General features: G+C 35.3%; 1 protein-coding gene across 1 annotated transcript in view; it reads left to right on the top strand.

The window, feature by feature from the left end:
- Positions 1-17,162, top strand: part of necab3 (N-terminal EF-hand calcium binding protein 3) — a 74,942-nt gene extending 57,780 nt beyond the window's left edge. Inside the window, exons 12-13 of the mRNA XM_030133949.1 lie at positions 2,562-2,653; positions 16,060-17,162. Coding sequence (XP_029989809.1) covers positions 2,562-2,653; positions 16,060-16,088 — 121 coding nt within the window. The 3' untranslated portion in view covers positions 16,089-17,162. The remainder of the gene's footprint in view (positions 1-2,561; positions 2,654-16,059) is intronic.
- Positions 17,163-17,722: the final 560 nt, after the last annotated feature.

Raw genomic sequence — 17,722 nt, 5'->3', positions numbered from 1 at the left:
GCAGTTTTAGCTGCTGGCACCATACAGCGCTTCGTGGTCCGTCACTTCTCATCACTTGTGGTTTACAGTCGTCTCCTTTTCCTAACTCTAACTGGAAACATGGAAACTAAAGTTGGGGGAAAGTCTTATACGGGATTTATTTGAATATGACGGTGAGAAAGATAAAAGATATGAAAAAACTAAACTAAAACTAAGCATTTAGAAAAAAACAAAAACTAATAAAAACTAGCAAACCTGCTCTAAAAACTAATTAAAATTAACTGAATTAGAGAAAACTAGAAGCACTCGGAGAGCGCAGACCTCCGCCAAGGCTGATCAGTGGGCCCCCCCGTGGGCCCCCCCACCCCCGATCACCCCCAAAAGTTAATCATTTCTTCCTTATCCCATTTCCAACAAACCCTGAAAATTTCATCAAAATCTGTCCATAACTTTTTGAGTTATGTTGCACACTAACGGACAGACAAACAAACAGACAGACAGACAGACAAACAAACCCTGGCAAAAACATAACCTCCTTGGCGGAGGTAAAAAGTCAAAACTAAATAAAACTAAACTATAATGAAAAATCCAAAACTATTAGAACCTTGGTGTGAACACAATAACTAGGACAGATTTGGTTGGATTTCTTATCCCTTGATGACCAACATAGGGGACCCCTAGTGGAAGAACCCTATCGATTTCAGCTTCTCTATGAGTATTATAAGTCATCCAAATGGGGCAGTTTAGTTGAAAATCAGTTTTTTGGACATAAATCAAGCAATAATAGGCCAATTGAGATCAAATTTGGTTCATATTGATCATCTTATAAATGTCTATTTTCTCGCTACCATCCAGAGTTCATATGGTGTCATTTTCATTCACAAGGTGGAGTTTTGTGGGGAAAAAGTGGTTTTCTGACCATTATTCTGCCTCTATCAGGTCAATGTAGCTCAAATTGAGTTCATATCGATTGCCTAACAATTATCTTCCTTCATGCCACTACCTTGAGTTTACATGATGTCATATATTTTTCCAAATGGTTGGGGGATGTTTGATAATGTGCTGAAAATATCAAATGAACAGTTATGGGTATTTCTATAAAGTGTCACATTTCATATTAACCCTTTCATGCATGAATTATGAGAACCTTAGTTGAGATTTTTTTCCTGAGTGTTTTTATTTTCCTTTAGGCATGAAAAAAACAGTGCAATTGAAATTTTTTATGAACCTATTTTTCCTGGAATTACAAACACCATGTGTTTAATTTTTGAAACAAAGAAACTTGTATTTAAACCCATCATCAGAAAGGGATTTACTGTGTGAAAACTATGAAATAAAAACATTTTTCATTCAGCTAATCTGATGTTTTCTCACATTTTAACATACTCTAATACTAGTTATTACTAACTTCATGGAAATATAATATGCAAAAAAAAAAATTTTTTTTTGATTAAGAAAACTGTTGATTGTAGTCTAATAACAATTAGCAACTGATTTTAAACATAGTACTGCAGATCAGGTTTATCAAGAACAGCAAAGTTACAGTAATGGTATGAATTGCAGTGTATGGGATGATGCATATGCGTCCACTGTACAACAAAACCTATGAATATACAAGAGAACAGCTGTAGAATAGCTGTCCACTGCAGCGACCAGTTTGCATGAAAGGGTTAAATCTATCCACAATCTGCTTTTTGAATAACAATTAAGTTGCCATCTTTTATATATCGTGTCGTTTATTTGCTTTATTATATAGCAGAGGATTGGGTGGATTAAGGGAATATACCCTTGCTGTCGGCCCCTGACAGCATAAGCCTCGTTTGTTATTTGTTATTTTGTTGACTTCATTTAATCAGTGGTGTCATATCAGTAAAAACCTCTGACCTTTAAAATGGCATCAACTAACAAAGTTGTAATACCACTGATGGCCAGTTGGGGTGGCTCCGAAAAACACTGGTTGAAGATAACTTCTCTAAAAATGCTAAATCATTCATTTTTTTCCCAGGTGTCATTCCAGTCCCATGCATTTTATTTGGATAATCTAATAAGTGATCTGGTGGTGCATATTTAAGTATATCCTCTGTTAATTATCTGTCAGTGTTGGATGAGGTTTTCTATTTTACAGTCAGTAAGTTAACAGCAGTTCTGCCCCTTTTGTCCAAATATGGTCACTTCCAGCTCCAGAAAGGCAACACGGTGATGGCCAAATCACTAAAACTTTTGGCTTCAGCACAGAAGTGTAGAAACCAGATGGTGATGTTAGGGTTCCTCTGTCCACCAGTTATATACAGAAATGTTCATAATATCATCTACTGGTATCAGTGTTTTAACTGGGGGATGTCTAGTGGCAGAAATGATATACAGTGCATTTAAAGCATTAAAAAAAATACCTTTCTGTGTGTATGAATATTTACATTTGTGGTAGATGGTTTCTGCTGAGTTCTGCTCCAGTAAATATCAAACAGCTTTTAACAATGAAATATAACCATGACCAATTTATCATGCTACAAGTCATACTAAACTACTAACCTTATTCTATTCTCTGTTGTTTTCCCTCCTTTACTCCCTCATTGTCTCTACAGCTACTTGCAGTCCAACAGCAGCAAAGATTTCCAGCGCTGTGTTATTGACATGTTGGAGGACGCTGAAGTAGTATCCACTATGTTGCTCCCAGGTTTGTTTATGCAGTCTTTGAGTTCTTACATTTGTATGTAGGGATGTAACGATTACCGGTATAACAATAAACGGCGGTAAAATTGCCAACGGTTAGTATTACTGTTAAAATTCTAATTATCATGATAACCGTGTTTGATTACCGCACTTTTCCGTAGAAAACGCCTATGTAAAGATCTGCTTTTATGTCAAATATTTGAGTATAGTTTTAATTTATTACAATTTTGATTTTATTTATCTAATATTTGGAACCAATATTCACTTTTAAAGTCTTTGAAAAGGTTCGTTAAGCATCTTTGTGTTATTTATGCAATAAATTATATACATTTTTCAAATCAGATTTTATATATTTTTTTTGTGTTTTTTGTCCTTTTGTGTTGATATAGTAGGTTAAAGTGAAAAAAATACTAGACAGATGATATAGATGAAGCTGTGCTGAAAAAAAAGATACCAAACATGGGTACAGTAAACATTTGTTTCTATAGTATATAAAGGCAAAAGCAAAAGTACTGAAAAACGAACGAAATAGGCTCAGACCACCAAGGGTTAATATTTGAATGTTTCTGCCAACAGAAGGTACATTGTGCCAATTATTTGATTTGGTTTTTTTTGTTGTTGTTGTTTTTTTTTTCAAAATACAACTTGGTTAAATTATTTCAGTGTGTGTATTAGTACTTTTTGAACTTTTTGAGCACAATTTCAACAATACCACGATAATAATGATAACCATTATAATTTTGGTCACAATAACTGTGATGTGAAATTTTCGTATCGTTACATCCCTATTTGTATGTATGTGTGTATGTATAAATACACATTAAAATGGTATACTAAATTTACTACAAACATCCATTTTGAGATTAACATCCACTGTGCAGGAGGAAATCAAGAGCCAGTGCTCACTTTTTTTTTTTTTTTTTTTAATGTTAACATGGTAAAGGCAAAATTATCACCAGGGTATGGAATGGACTAAGCCTGCGTCCACATTAACTGAAATATTTCCAAACATGCCTGACATACATATCACACAATCAACAAAGCAGGGGAACTGCTGTGAATCACTGGAGAAACAGGTCAACTTTAGGGGATGTAGTCAGCAGTATGTGACGCAGAACGTAATTCAGAGTTGAACACCCTGGTGCTAAAAGTACTGAAGTCACATTTTTGGACAATTCAAGTTGAGCATATAAACATGTTGTATTTGTTTATCTAAGTCCACCCTATAAATGTTTTTAACAAACCTTGGTAAGACTTTATAATAAGTACACACTATGAAGCATTAGTTAAGCATTAATAAATACTGAATTCATCATTTATAAAGCATATTTCTGACATGAATGCTCATTAGTATATGGTTCATAAGCACAGTTATAAATGTTTTACTCATCATTAATAAGCACATTAGTTAAGCATTAATAAATACTGAATTCATCATTTATAAAGCATATTTCTGACATGAATACTCATTAATATATGGTTTATAAGCACAGTTAGAAATGTTTTGGAAAATGAAATTTGTGAGTTAGTATAAAATACCTGCTAACATGTTCACTACCCATTAGTACATGTCTGAATACTGTATGTGTAAGCATAAATGCGTGTCATAACTGCTTTGTAAGTGATGCAATACTACATTTTTAAATGCTGAATCCATTTATAAAGTATGAAAATACAGTAGATGAGCTTATTAATGATGAGTAAAACATTTATAACTGTGCTTATAAACCATGTACTAATGAGCATTCATGTCAGAAATATGCTTTCTAAATGATGAATTCAGTATTTATTAATGCTTAACTAATGGTTCATAGTGTGTACTTTCTTATAAAGTGTAACCCAAACTTTTTTTTTTGTACTTTTAGCACCAGGCTCTTCAATTTAAGTGCAGAGACAAACAGAAGCATGTGTCTTTCAATATCCATGTTGAATCAGCATCGTTTTTAAACTAAAATAGGGTCAGGAGGTTAAAACTTTAGAGAAGGCTGGATGCTGGTTGGTGTAAATGGAAAAAGCATAAACATATTAGCATAGACATATCCTATTGTAATCTATTACTAAGGGTTTGTCTCCTTTCTGTACCTACCCACCCCACTTTCATAGACTTACTCAGAAATAGTTGAATTTTTGATTCCAAGAAGGATCCATCTTATGATGCCATATATTGATATTCTACAACTATCTAAACCTTCAGCTGAATTCACCCCCATTTGCCATCATCTTGCACCAGCAATATTTCCTAAAAATCACATCAAAGCTCTTATGCAATTTTATCAACTTACATATCATTCATGCATATAATACTTAAAGAGTGCCTTTAAAATGTATCCAGCTCCATGTAATGACCAAACATGACCTTTGACCTGAACTCATTTGAAAAATCATGTTGGAAAATACAGCAAAATCATTAGGTTTGACTTTTAAAATCTAAAATAGCATTGTTGTCCACCTTGTAGATTCTATTGCTTCAAATATGTTAAACACACTACATTTATACATAAAATATATCAAGCTTTAGAATCTATGAGAAGGGCAAGATGTTCAATTTTAAGACAAACTAAGAAGGTTTAAAAATGATCCATTACATGAAGAAGTGAATATAACATCCCAACTGATCACCTAAACATGTCTTATTTACAAATGTTTGTTGTTATTATGATAAATATAATGACATGATAAATATAAAGTATTTGTTGCTTTAATGGAACTCCTTTCCAGTTGAGTAAATCATGTCACTATTAATACAAAAGAGTTCCAGACTTAGTATTACAGACAATATCAGGCTGAAAGGGATCAAATTTGGAGATGCGTGATGCTGCTGTTTTGCTTCAGCAACTGAGTCATGCATCACTGAACATGGTCCAAAATGATTTTCTAGACATAATTATGCATTTTACTGAGCCAGACAAACCTATTTTTTAAAAATAAATCCAAAGTGGGCAAAGCAGATAGGATACCAGAAGACGTCCTTTCACCTACTACAAGTTTGTATAACACTGTATAAAACATTTTAGGGTGGGACGGTGCCATAGAGTTTAGCACTTAGACCTCACAGCTAGAATGTTCTGGGTTCTCAGTTGGGATGTAACAATTACCGGTATAACGATAAACCGCGGTAAAATTGCAGACAGTTAGTATTACCATTTAAATTCTAATTATCATGATAACCGTGTTTGATTACCGCACTTTTCCAGAGAAAATGCCGATGTAAAGATCTGCTTTTATGTCAGATATTTGAGTATAGTTTAAATTTCTTACAATTTTGATAGTATATCCTCTTAAAACCCAGCTATGGGTTTTCTGTCCACATTTGTGGACAAGAGTTTCACAACTTTATACAAAAAAAAAGAAAACTGTCCACCACAAAGGACATTCCATAAAAATTTTAAAAACTGCATATGAAAAAACTGTTGCATCATGATGTTTCCAATATAGGCACTTATTTAATAAAAAACAAAAAAAGCTGGTACTTTGCTGACATTTCCTGGGTCTTAGGAGGTTATACCTAATATTTGGAACCAATATTCACTTTTAAAGTCTTTGAAAAGGTTCGTTAAGCATCTTTGTGTTATTTATGCAATAAAGTATATACATTTTTCAAATTGGATCATATATATATGTGTGTGTGTGTGTGTGTGTATATGTATAGTGTTTTTGTCCTTTTGTGTTGATATAGTAGGTTAAAGTGAAAAAATAATAATAGACAGATGATATAGATGAAGTTGTGCTGAAAAAAAGATCCCAAACATGGGTATAGTAAACATTTCTGTATATAGTACATAAAGGCGAAATCAAAAGTACTGAAAAATGGCTAAAATAGGCTCAGACCACTAAGGGTTAATATTTGAATGTTTCTGCCAAGAGAAAGTGCATTGTACCTATTATTTTATTTGTTTGTTTTTTTTAAGTACAACTTGGTTAAATTATTTCCGTGTGTGTATTAGTACTTTTTGAACATTTTGAGCACAATTTCAATAATACTGTGATAATAATGATAACCGTGATAATTTTGGTCACAATAACCGTGATATGAAATTTTCATATCATTAAATCCCTAGTTCTCAGTTAGGGGGCCCACATTATTGTCAGAAGGCCCAGTAGTCAGAAAATGTATTTGGATTTATTGATAAATCTAACCCAGCCCTTTTCTGGCTAACAGGCCTTCTGACAATAGGGCACCTCCCCTCAGTCAGACCTGAGTCTTTCTGTGTCCAGTAAACTGGTCCTCTCCACACCACACGGGTTTTCTCCAGGTCCTCCAGTTTACTTCACCATTAAAAACAAGTACAAATATGTCAGTGAATCTGGCCACACGTTCAATGGCAGCTCACTGCTGCTAATGTGCTAAGTGCTAATGCTAGTGCCAGGTACTGGGTAAAATGCAGGGAACTAATTTTCCAATAAAGCAAGATAATCTTAGCATTAGCCTGTAAACACGCAGCAAGCAGTAAATCTCAAAAACCACAATTTATTTCAGTTAATGAACTACTGCCCCAGTTTCTTTTAACTTTAAACCACCTTGGTACCAAAAATCTCCAGTTATCTGGACAAAAGGCTGCATGTTCTAGAGATTTTTAGACCAGCGGTGGCTCTGGACTACTCCATTTAGGCTGCTTACCAGAGGAGGGGGTGTCACGTAATTTAAATTAACTCACCAGTTACGTTTCGGATGAAAGGACCAAACCAGGAGAAATGAAGAATTCACCAAAAAAGAAGGTTTGAGGTTTTAAAGTTAAAACAATAGCTTGATTTATTGCTTCAGGCAAAAATAGAAAAAGTTACAAGAAAAGAAAAAAGTCAGTTATCAATTAGTCTAGCATCAAACACACATTTCGTCATAGAGAGAAAAAGAAAAAGCCCCCCCCCCCCCCCCCCCCCCCAAAAAAAAAAAAGAGTTTCTTTATTACTTTTTATAGTGTTTAGTGACTCTTGGAGACTCCCATTATTCAATGACATCATTCGTCGTATGCTTATTATTGGTTAATGATAGTTACTGGGCAGAACACATCACGTCACTTGAGCTAATTCTAAGAAAAGCACATGCTGAAAGTTCATCTGAGTTTAACAAGCGCTCTGGACACCTGTCAGTCAAACCAAACGCATCCTTCCTTAACACCTGCACAATTAGGCTAGCATTTCTTGACCACAAAAATTCCCCAAGTTCATAATCTGGTTTTTCTGCTCGACTCTCTTTACCACAATTACTTTCCAAAGATGTAAAATTAGATCTTCAGCACAGGCAGGTGTGAGTTCATCAAAACCACACACACACGAACCAAACCTCTCACTGACTGTTCAGTACAAATTAAAAAAAATAAAAAATACAAGATACAGTTGGAAAATATAACTCAAGACTATAACAACTTAGACTTTGCAAAAATAAAAGATTCTTCAAGCAAAATATCTTGTAACATTGCATTTTTCCTTCTCCATTTTGGTTCATGATGCATGATTTATGATGTTCCTCCGACATCTTAGAGCTAGTCAAAGTCACCCATTCAACTTCCATTTAATGCAAGATACGTCTTACAAACCTCAAATGTAAACAAAATTTTCTAGAGTGTTGAGCTGCCACACTAGGCTGTTACATTAGTGCACTAAGCTTTGATGTATTGTAATATGTGCTGAAACCTCTCATCTATGGAAACAGAGGATGTTTATGGGACACCTGACGATATATCACCCCTACAAACGATGGCAATACACGAACTATCTTGGCTCTGATGATGCTGCCCGATGAAAATTAATTTGACATATACATGAATTATAAAGGGCACATATACACAAAAGATGGCTGTTTTCCTGTTGTATTGAGGCCACATTCAACAGGTTCTATAGAATGAAGTCCAACTGTTGCGGTCATCTGACGCACATGTCTTATTTTACTTGTCACCACGTCACTGACTCCTCTTCAGGAACTGCACATGGCACCGTGGCATGAATCATCTGCACTCGATTCCAGGCAGCAATCATGATTCTTTGCTTTCAGATTGAAGTTTGATTAATTTGCTGGGGGCTTTTAAATGTGCTTCAGAAAGTAATGGCTGTAATCATTATTTCTGCTTTTTGCGGTTATTGCAGATGGTGATCAGCTTTGTGGGTTGTGCAGGTTGTGGTTGTTGCTAGGCTACTGTACGTAGCTGTTTGTACTTTCATATCTGTGGTTCTCATTTGTACTGACTGACTGTGTCATCAGGCTGGTCACTCTTAATATCAGACATGTAAAGACAGAAAAAAATCCAATTCAGACATGGACCCCAAAAAAAGCAAAATGTAACCGACGTGGGTTGTGCCTCACATTAGTGTGTATCCTGTGTGCATGTCTTGGAAAGCTAAAACTAAAATGAAACAGATTTCCTAAACTCAGATTTTGAGAAAGGTCAAGAAAACAAATAAATATAAACCTGTTATTTGAAATGGTGGTATTTAATAATTAATTAACTTGATTTTAGTCTTGTAAAAAACAAAAAGTTCTTTAAGAAATTACACCATGACAGCAAACAGATTTGTTTGGTTAAAAGCTATATTAAGTCAATACACAGATAATATTTTTCTCCATTAACATGTCTTGGCATTAAAGGGGCCTTTGATCTGCTCTCTCGCTGTGTTTTGACAAGTTTATTTTTTTCCATAATGCTGTATTTCTGTAGTTGCTGCTTCTTATAGGAGAATGTGTTTTTTTGCACAAAGACATAGGCTGTATTTTTTCATAGAAAGACCTCATTAGTAAGTTACTTTCCTGTAGGTGGGTTTTGCAGATGGGCATTCGTGAAGCCACCATACACTGATTTGGAGGATAGTTTGTGAGGTCTGTCTGTCAGAGTCTATTCTGGAATCAATAATAAGAAAAGAAATAAATAAAGCACAGCAGTCGGCTGCTTCTTTTTGCCACTATTATTTCCATTTAAACAGTATTTCTTGTGTTGAGAAGTTTCACTCTAGTAATCTAGGATCTATGTTTTTGGAAGGATTTAGCAGAAATTAAACAAAGTACTACTCTTTGTAAATGTTAATATTAGTGGTGGGCAGCGATTAAAATTTGTAATCACGATTAATCGCGTGGATTTCTGCGATTAATCGCGATTAATCGCATAGTTGTTGGGGGGGGGGGGGGGCGCATCAACAGCATGTATTGCCTTTCAGTGATATTCCAGACAGGAAGTACTCCGGTGATAAAAAAATAATTGCACGTTAGTGCTTCCAAACAACTGTGTCCTTCTCAACCCCACCATGTGAAGACATTTAAAATGAAAATGTCCATGTAAAAAACCACTACTTTTACACGTTTATGTCCCCACCAGTGTATTTACAGTTGTGAGTGATTGACAGGAGTCTTAAGCCCACTAATCAGTACTGATACTAATAAGCCCAATAATATGTGATGTTCAGTTGTTCAAAGCAAGCAAAAGGGGCCCTGAAGTGGTCAGAATAAGTGGCACTAACGTATGTTTGGTCCTTTCCGTGGTACCATAGTCAGTTCAGACATAGAACTAACAGACATGTTTCTTTCACTCTGTTTGTATGGCCCCAAAAACGTTTGCCTGTGAGTATTTTATGTTCAGTTGTTGTAAGAATGAATAGTATCAAATATCTCTGATGTGAACCTTTGTTGCTGAATAAAAAAATGTTGTAAATCTTGAATTAAACTGTAAATGCTAATGGTTAGCGTGTCTATGGATTTTCCCATTCAAGTTAGCATCGAGATAAAATGACTGCTAATACAACATTCACATCGTAAATAAGTAAAGGTTAATTCAAAGGCTGGCATATTATACTTAAACACAACCAATGAATTTATATAAACTTAGCATGAGCCTGCAGAAAGAATTAACAACCCATCTCCAACTGCTAGCATAAACGAATTAGCTTAAACATGTTAATAACACATTGTAATAAACACATCCAAAATAACGTCACAAACATGTTTCTAACGGCACGTTTGCATGTGAAATTATTTAGCAAACAACAGAATGATTGATACATACAGGCGTTGAACTGCAGGAGTTACACACAGTTTGATTCAGCATTACTTGTAAAGTTCGCTTTTTTCTCCTCTCAGTCTACACACAGCACTGGCGTGTGGACCAGCAAAATAAGAGCATGAGTTTCAAAATAAGAGTCCGTATATATAAATCAACTAAGACTTGCGTGAAAGGCTGAACAATAATAAAACGGCGTTAACGTGAGATAATAAAAAAAAAATGGTCGGCGTTATTTAATGAATGCGTTAACGCGGTAATAACGCGTTATAACTTGCCCAGCCCTAGTTAATATGCATTGGCTTAATGTCTTATTTCTCCCATTCGTAGGAGGCTTTCTAGGAAGCCCTTTCTAGTTGCACTTTAGCTCATGATTCAGTAAGAAAATGGTAACTGAATGGTAATAAATGGGTAATTATGTAGTAATTCCATTTATTAATCATGTAATAACTCCAGTAATAATTAATGGAAATTTATTGAGGTAAAAATGACCATGTTGTAATATTGAAATACATCTTCAAGCTAGCCAGCTTCTAATAACTTGCTAGTGTTAGTATAGCTATCAGACATTAGCCTGACAGTGAAGAGGAAACACTGAGAAAATTTTGCCCTTTTTAAATGCTTTGCTTTTAATGTTAGTGAGTTACAAACACTGGCTTGTCTTTGACTAGAATAAGGGGGAAAATACTTAAAAACCACGCCATGCCCCTTCTACCAACATGTTATTTAATATCAAGGACTGTGGCATCTAACTGACTACTGGACTCAGGTCGTTTCTCAGTATCAAGGTCACAGACTACGGTCTTGTGAACTCGGCGTGTACGGTCTTGGTAAGAACGACCCCAGAGAACGGACTTCCTAAGAACGCATGTCTCTGTGCAATTGGAATGGCTGCGTACTTGTGAAGTTTTGTCCCTGTCTCTGCTGTGTTTCCACAATCGGCTCCGTAACATATTTCCTTCAAATCACCAAAATGTCACTCGATTTCATTTCAATATATTTGTACTGTTATGTACATGTCATGTATATTCTTTAACCCTTTCTTGCATTAATTATGAGAACCTTAGTTGTTTTGTTTTTTTTTTTTGAGTGTTTTTATTCCTCCTTAGGCATGAAAAAAACAATACAATTGAGTTTTTTTTTTTTTTCATGGATTTACAAAAATGTCCACTCAGCTACACCATGCATTATATTCTTGAAGCACAGAAACATATATTTAAAACCCAATATCAGAAAATGATATGAAAACAATGAAATAAAAACATGTTTAATGCTGCTAACCTAATATTTTCTCACATTACAACATATTCTAATACTAGTTATTACTCACTTCATGGAGATAATGTGCAAAAAAAAAAAACCAAAAAACCCAAAACTTTTTGTCTAAAAATAACCCCAAAACTGTTTCTTACAGTCTAACAATTAACCGTTGTTTGAACTCAAACATGTTACTGCAGATCAGGTTTATCAAGAACAGCAAAGTTATAGTAATGGTATGAATTGCAGTGTTTGGGATGATGCATAAGTGTCCACTGTGTTGGCTGATATCCAACTAAAACAACAAAATATAAAAATATAATATACATATAATTATATTTTTATATGTATATTATATTTTTATATTTTGTTGTTTTTGTTATAATATACGTATAATTCAGCCCTGCGATGAACTGGCGACTTGTCCAGGGTGTACTCCGCCTTCGCCCCTATGTAGCTCCAAGCGACCCCCGTGACCCTAGTGAGGATAAAGCGGGTTCAGAAAATGAATGAATGAATGAATGAATATACATATAAAATATACATAAAATAAAATATATAAGAGAACAGCTGTAGAATAGTTGTCCACTGTAGTAACCATTATGCATGAAAGAATTAAACTGTTTGTATATTTTTCAAAACTGGAATAAATTTCGTTGAATCCCATATTATGATAAGAAAGACATATTTCTCACTACTCTGTCTTGTGCTCATGTTCTAACATTATATCACACCATCTCGTTACGGTCATCTAGTCAATAAAACATTTCTGAATTAAGTTATCACAGAAGCCACCGTAGCATTCGAGAGTAGCATGAAGTGCATCTTGGGATATTTGCCAGCCAAGTCTGCACCAAGGTTATAATAGTTTTGGATTTTTAATTATAGTTTAGTTTTAATTAGTTTTGACTTTTTTTTCTCTTATTCAGTTAGTTTTAATTAGTTTTTAGAGCAGGTTTGTTAGTTTTTATTAGTTATCGTTTTTTTCTGAATGCTTAGTTTTAGTTTAGTTTAGTTTAGTTTTAGTATTAGTTTTAGTTATTTCATATATTTTATCTTCCTCATCATCCTATTCAAAGAAATTAGTGAGGCATGGATATGGGTTACCCTGGACACTTTATTTGGGGGTCGGGTTAGGGCGGCTCATGGACTGAGCAGAGACACAATGTACCGTACAATGTATAAATTCCCTATAGCAGGTTGAGGTGGGGTGCAATCCATACACAACGTCACTTTCGTGAAACAATGCGAAGATGTGCAAAGCATGACAGGAGATGCACAATGCAGCCAGCAGTTAAAGCAGATAGAAACATATATAAACCAGCTAACCAGCAGTTAAAGCAGATAGAAACATATATAAACCAGCTAACCAGCAGTTAAAGCAGATAGAAACATATATAAACTAGCTAACCAGCAGTTAAAGCAGATAGAAACATATATAAACCAGCTAACCAGCAGTTAAAGCAGATAGGAACATATTATAAACCAGCTAACCAGCAGTTAAAGCAGACAGAAACATATATAAACCAGCTAACCAGCAGTTAAAGCAGATAGGAACATATTATAAACCAGCTAACCAGCAGTTAAAGCAGATAGAAACATATATAAACCAGCTAACCAGCAGTTAAAGCAGATAGGAACATATTATAAACCAGCTAACCAGCAGTTAAAGCAGACAGAAACATATACAAACCACTTATAAACATATATAACCCAGTTCCTCATCAGTAAACCACACCTTAGCAGATATCTCATCTCTTAATCATCTCCAGTTCCATTATTAGCCAACTTTGCTTCAGTTCAGTTCAGCTAGCTGTTGCTAGTAACATCAAACGTTTTTTAACATTCTAACAGGTTCCATACCTCTGTAATTGGATTAGTTTTGATCCTCCTCTTTTCTCCTCTTCTAAACTGTGCAGTTCAGGGCTTGGAAGGCCTTTTCATGGTGATAAACTCTCCAGTTTTAACCTGGATGCTAGTCCTGTTTGACTCTGTACTTTAGCTCAGCTCTGTCTGTCACTCACGCGCACACACGGTACGCCAAAAAAAAAAAAGGGAAAAAAAAAAAAAAACCCGACCCATGTATCACTACAGTAAACCCCAGACAGGACTGTGCTGCTTTGTCCCAGCTTTAGTCTGTATGTTCCAGGTAGAGTGGGGACCAGAAGACGACTGGAAACCACCAGTGACCAGACATGACAGACTGTGTAGTGTCGTATGGTGTCACCAGCTCAAACTGCTGAAGTGAAATAAATTAATTTCATATCAATCCGACATTGACAGAAACGAAAACGAAGGGAATTGTATGCATAATTTTTATACGTTTTAGTTAGTTTTGTAAGCTCACAATACAGTTTCAGTTAGTTATCGTTTTTTTCTTTTAATTAGAGTTTTTATTTATTTCAGTTAACGAAAATGTTTTTTCAATTTTAGTTTTCGTCATTTCGTTCGTTTTCGTTAACGATAATAACCTTGGTCTGCACAAGTCACCAACCAGTGCATCCTTGGTTTAAGCTAGCAGACAAGAACAACATCCGGGTATTCCGTGTGTTCTTGGTTTAGGCGAACTTTCAAATGGAACAGTACTTGGGCCACGACTGATGACATTTCATTAGATCACAAGAACAGAAGAAGAGACTAGTATGCGTGTTGAGAAACGACCTCAGTTCACCTTTTGTCAGTGCCCAATGTTGCCATGATTGGATTGCATTATGGGATATTTACGTTGGCAAAGTGTCTACAGGTTGCATACTGGAACTTTTACCCAGAAATAGGATGCAGTTCACATGCTATGGGTTTCATATTGAGGTTTTCGGAAATAGCTTACTAATAAATCCTTAACTACCCATCAGCATGTTCATGTGGACTTTTGGACAAAATCTGATTTGCTCTGTGACGTTTGTTTTTTGTTTGTCATACATATACAGGGTGGGGAAGCAAAATTTACAATGAACATTTAGTTGTTTTTTCTCAGCAGGCACTACGTCAATTGTTTTCAAACCAAACATATATTGATGTCATAATCATACCTAACACTATTATCCATACCCTTTCAGAAACTTTTGCCCATATGAGTAATCAGGAAAGCAAACGTCAAAGAGTGTGTGATTTGCTGAATGCACTCGTCACACCAAAGGAGATTTCAAAAATAGTTGGAGTGTCCATAAAGACTGTTTATAATGTAAAGAAGAGAATGACTATGAGCAAAACTATTACGAGAAAGTCTGGAAGTGGAGGAAACAACAAAAAACGTACCGAAGCTTTTATTAAAGCTCTCAAATCCAAAATCCTAAAGGATCCAACCAAATCCATGAGAAAAATGGCAATTGAACTTGAGGTAGACAACAAGACTGTTAGAAATGCAGTAAAATAGGATTTGAAGATTTAAATTCTCATGACTTTCAATAAACTAATTGGTTATTCACTGTCTTTCAATCCCTGCCTCAAAATATTGTAAATTTTGCTTCCCCACCCTGTATGCTAAATATACTGTATAGTTTTCCATGTTGCAGCCCTGATTCAATGCTATTACACAGAAACAATCACATGTCAACTGTAAACATAACATTTGCACATTTGACAGATAAAGGAAGATGAATTTCACCATACACTCTTTTGCCCATGAAGTTGGAATAACATATGTGTTCCTCTTCTCATGAAGTGATTGTGACAATGTCATTTATTCTTGATTGATAAAATGTAACTGGAACTCTATGTAATCAATGTACTTGGTCGAGGGTGATTACTGATGTGTATAAATAGGATTGTGTGTTAAAACTAAATTATTCCAACTTTATGCACAACAATGCACATTATTACGTCCGTCAAGAAGGTTATGTTTTCACTGGGGTTTGTCTGTCTGTTAGCAAGATAACTCAAAAAGCTATGGAGGGATTTTAATGAAATTTTCAGGAAATGTTGATACTGGCACAAGGAACAAAATGATTAAATTTTGGTGGTGATCGGGTGTGTGTGTGTGGGGGGGTTCTAGTTATCTTTTAATTACTTACTATTGCAATTTTATTACCAAGCTGTAATGTAAGGTATACACATTTTCATGATTTTTACATTTACTTTGGTATTTCTCTTATAATAATAACTTAGATATTACACTGTGTGATGTGACCTAACTCTCTCCATCTCCATCTCCCTCTGTCTCTGTATGTTTCTTCAGCTTCCTGGTGGATTATGACTAACAACTAACAACTGAAACCAGAATGTCACGTCTACTGCCTACACTGTCACACAGACAAAGACATACTGGCGCATAACCCTCCCACCCTCATCTACACACTCACACACATTAACACCAACGAGACAAGAAGAATTCAAAAGGCATCCATGTGTTTGATGGCAACAGGAGACAAACTATGGCACAATGCAGTATCTTTCGGCATCTTTTCATGTTCCTTGGTCTTGGACTGTTCATTATCATGCCATTAATAAAGGGATAGTTGCACCCTTTAGCCAGTCTACAGGCTTCAAAGTCACTGAGTCTCTGCAATGCTAAAGCTATTTTTTCTCTCATATTCCAGTCTCACTCTCACTTGTGCTTTGGTCTCTTTTCTGTTTGCGGTGTTTATCTGATATTATGCCAGTGGAAAACACCCAAAAAGAGCAAGATGCCAGTAGAGGCTACTAGAGCAAGTCTATGTGGAATTTTAAAAAGATTAAAAAAAAAAAAAAGAAGACATTATGCCAGTAGTGTTTTGTGCTTTTAAATTGAGTTGTCTACTGTTGTGTAACACGGCATAAGTGAAAGCAAAGAGGTCGAAGGGTTTGATGCAGCTTGAACATGCATGCTGATGTCTGTGACCAAGAAGAATGCTCTGTTTCCTTCAAATCCTGGCTGTATATGCTGTATGATACTGTACTCTTTTAAATAACTGTCGCTGTCCTTTTGTCATGTGCACTGAATGCCAAAAACACTTTAATTGTAACAGCTAAACTTGCACTGACATAAATATAAACTAGTTGTCAGCTATTTATAACTTGTCTCCTCATTCCCTTTTCTGAGATTTGCTCACTAATGTAAAAGCATCTCTAAAGTGTGAATATATAAGATTTGTGAGGAGGTTTAATATCACTTCACTATATAAAAAAAAATTATATCCATTGTATTGTACACGTTTTATTTAATTTCATCTGTACATATGAAAATTAAATAGTCATATTTCTGCTGTGCTTTGGTTGAGTAATTGTCATCACACATTGTAAACAAACTGAAAAAAATTACATTAATAAGAACAATAAAGCTAGTAATTGTTTTGACAAGTTGAATGGCGTCTGAATCTTCTCTTATTAATAGATTCATCTTTCTGTGCATGACAATGCAACTATTTTATTCATTCCTTTGTTTGTTTGTTGTATGTCTTCTTATGACAGCTGCATAAATCACCGAGAACTTGAGGAGGATGAACAATAGTTCCAAACAAAAACATAATATACTGACAGTCAATAGAAACTTTGAGGTAGAAATGTATGCATATTTCTACTTGTAGGGGGGTTGTAGTTATTCATTATGGATTTATTGATGACTTAGTGCTCGGGTAGTTGAGATAATGATGAGTTGTCATGCTGTCACAGTTCATTGCACATGGGTTGGTCTCTTTGCAAAAGTGGACCAAATACACATTGAGCAATCCTTAGTGGGGATCTGCAAAATTTGACGACTTGTTTTGAAGGCCTATATAAAGGCCCAAAAAAGGCCACCATTGTTAGTCCAGTGAACGGCATCATGCCACGTCTATCAAGTGAACAACATCTCCGGGCACTGGGTATGGTGGAGGCCGGTTTGAGCTACAGTGATATAGCCAGGCGTATGTATGGGCTGTTCC

Source organism: Sphaeramia orbicularis, chromosome 5 (genome assembly GCF_902148855.1).
Source record: "Sphaeramia orbicularis chromosome 5, fSphaOr1.1, whole genome shotgun sequence".
NCBI classification, from domain to species: Eukaryota; Metazoa; Chordata; class Actinopteri; order Kurtiformes; family Apogonidae; genus Sphaeramia; species Sphaeramia orbicularis.
This window is presented reverse-complemented; position numbering and strand designations above follow the sequence as displayed.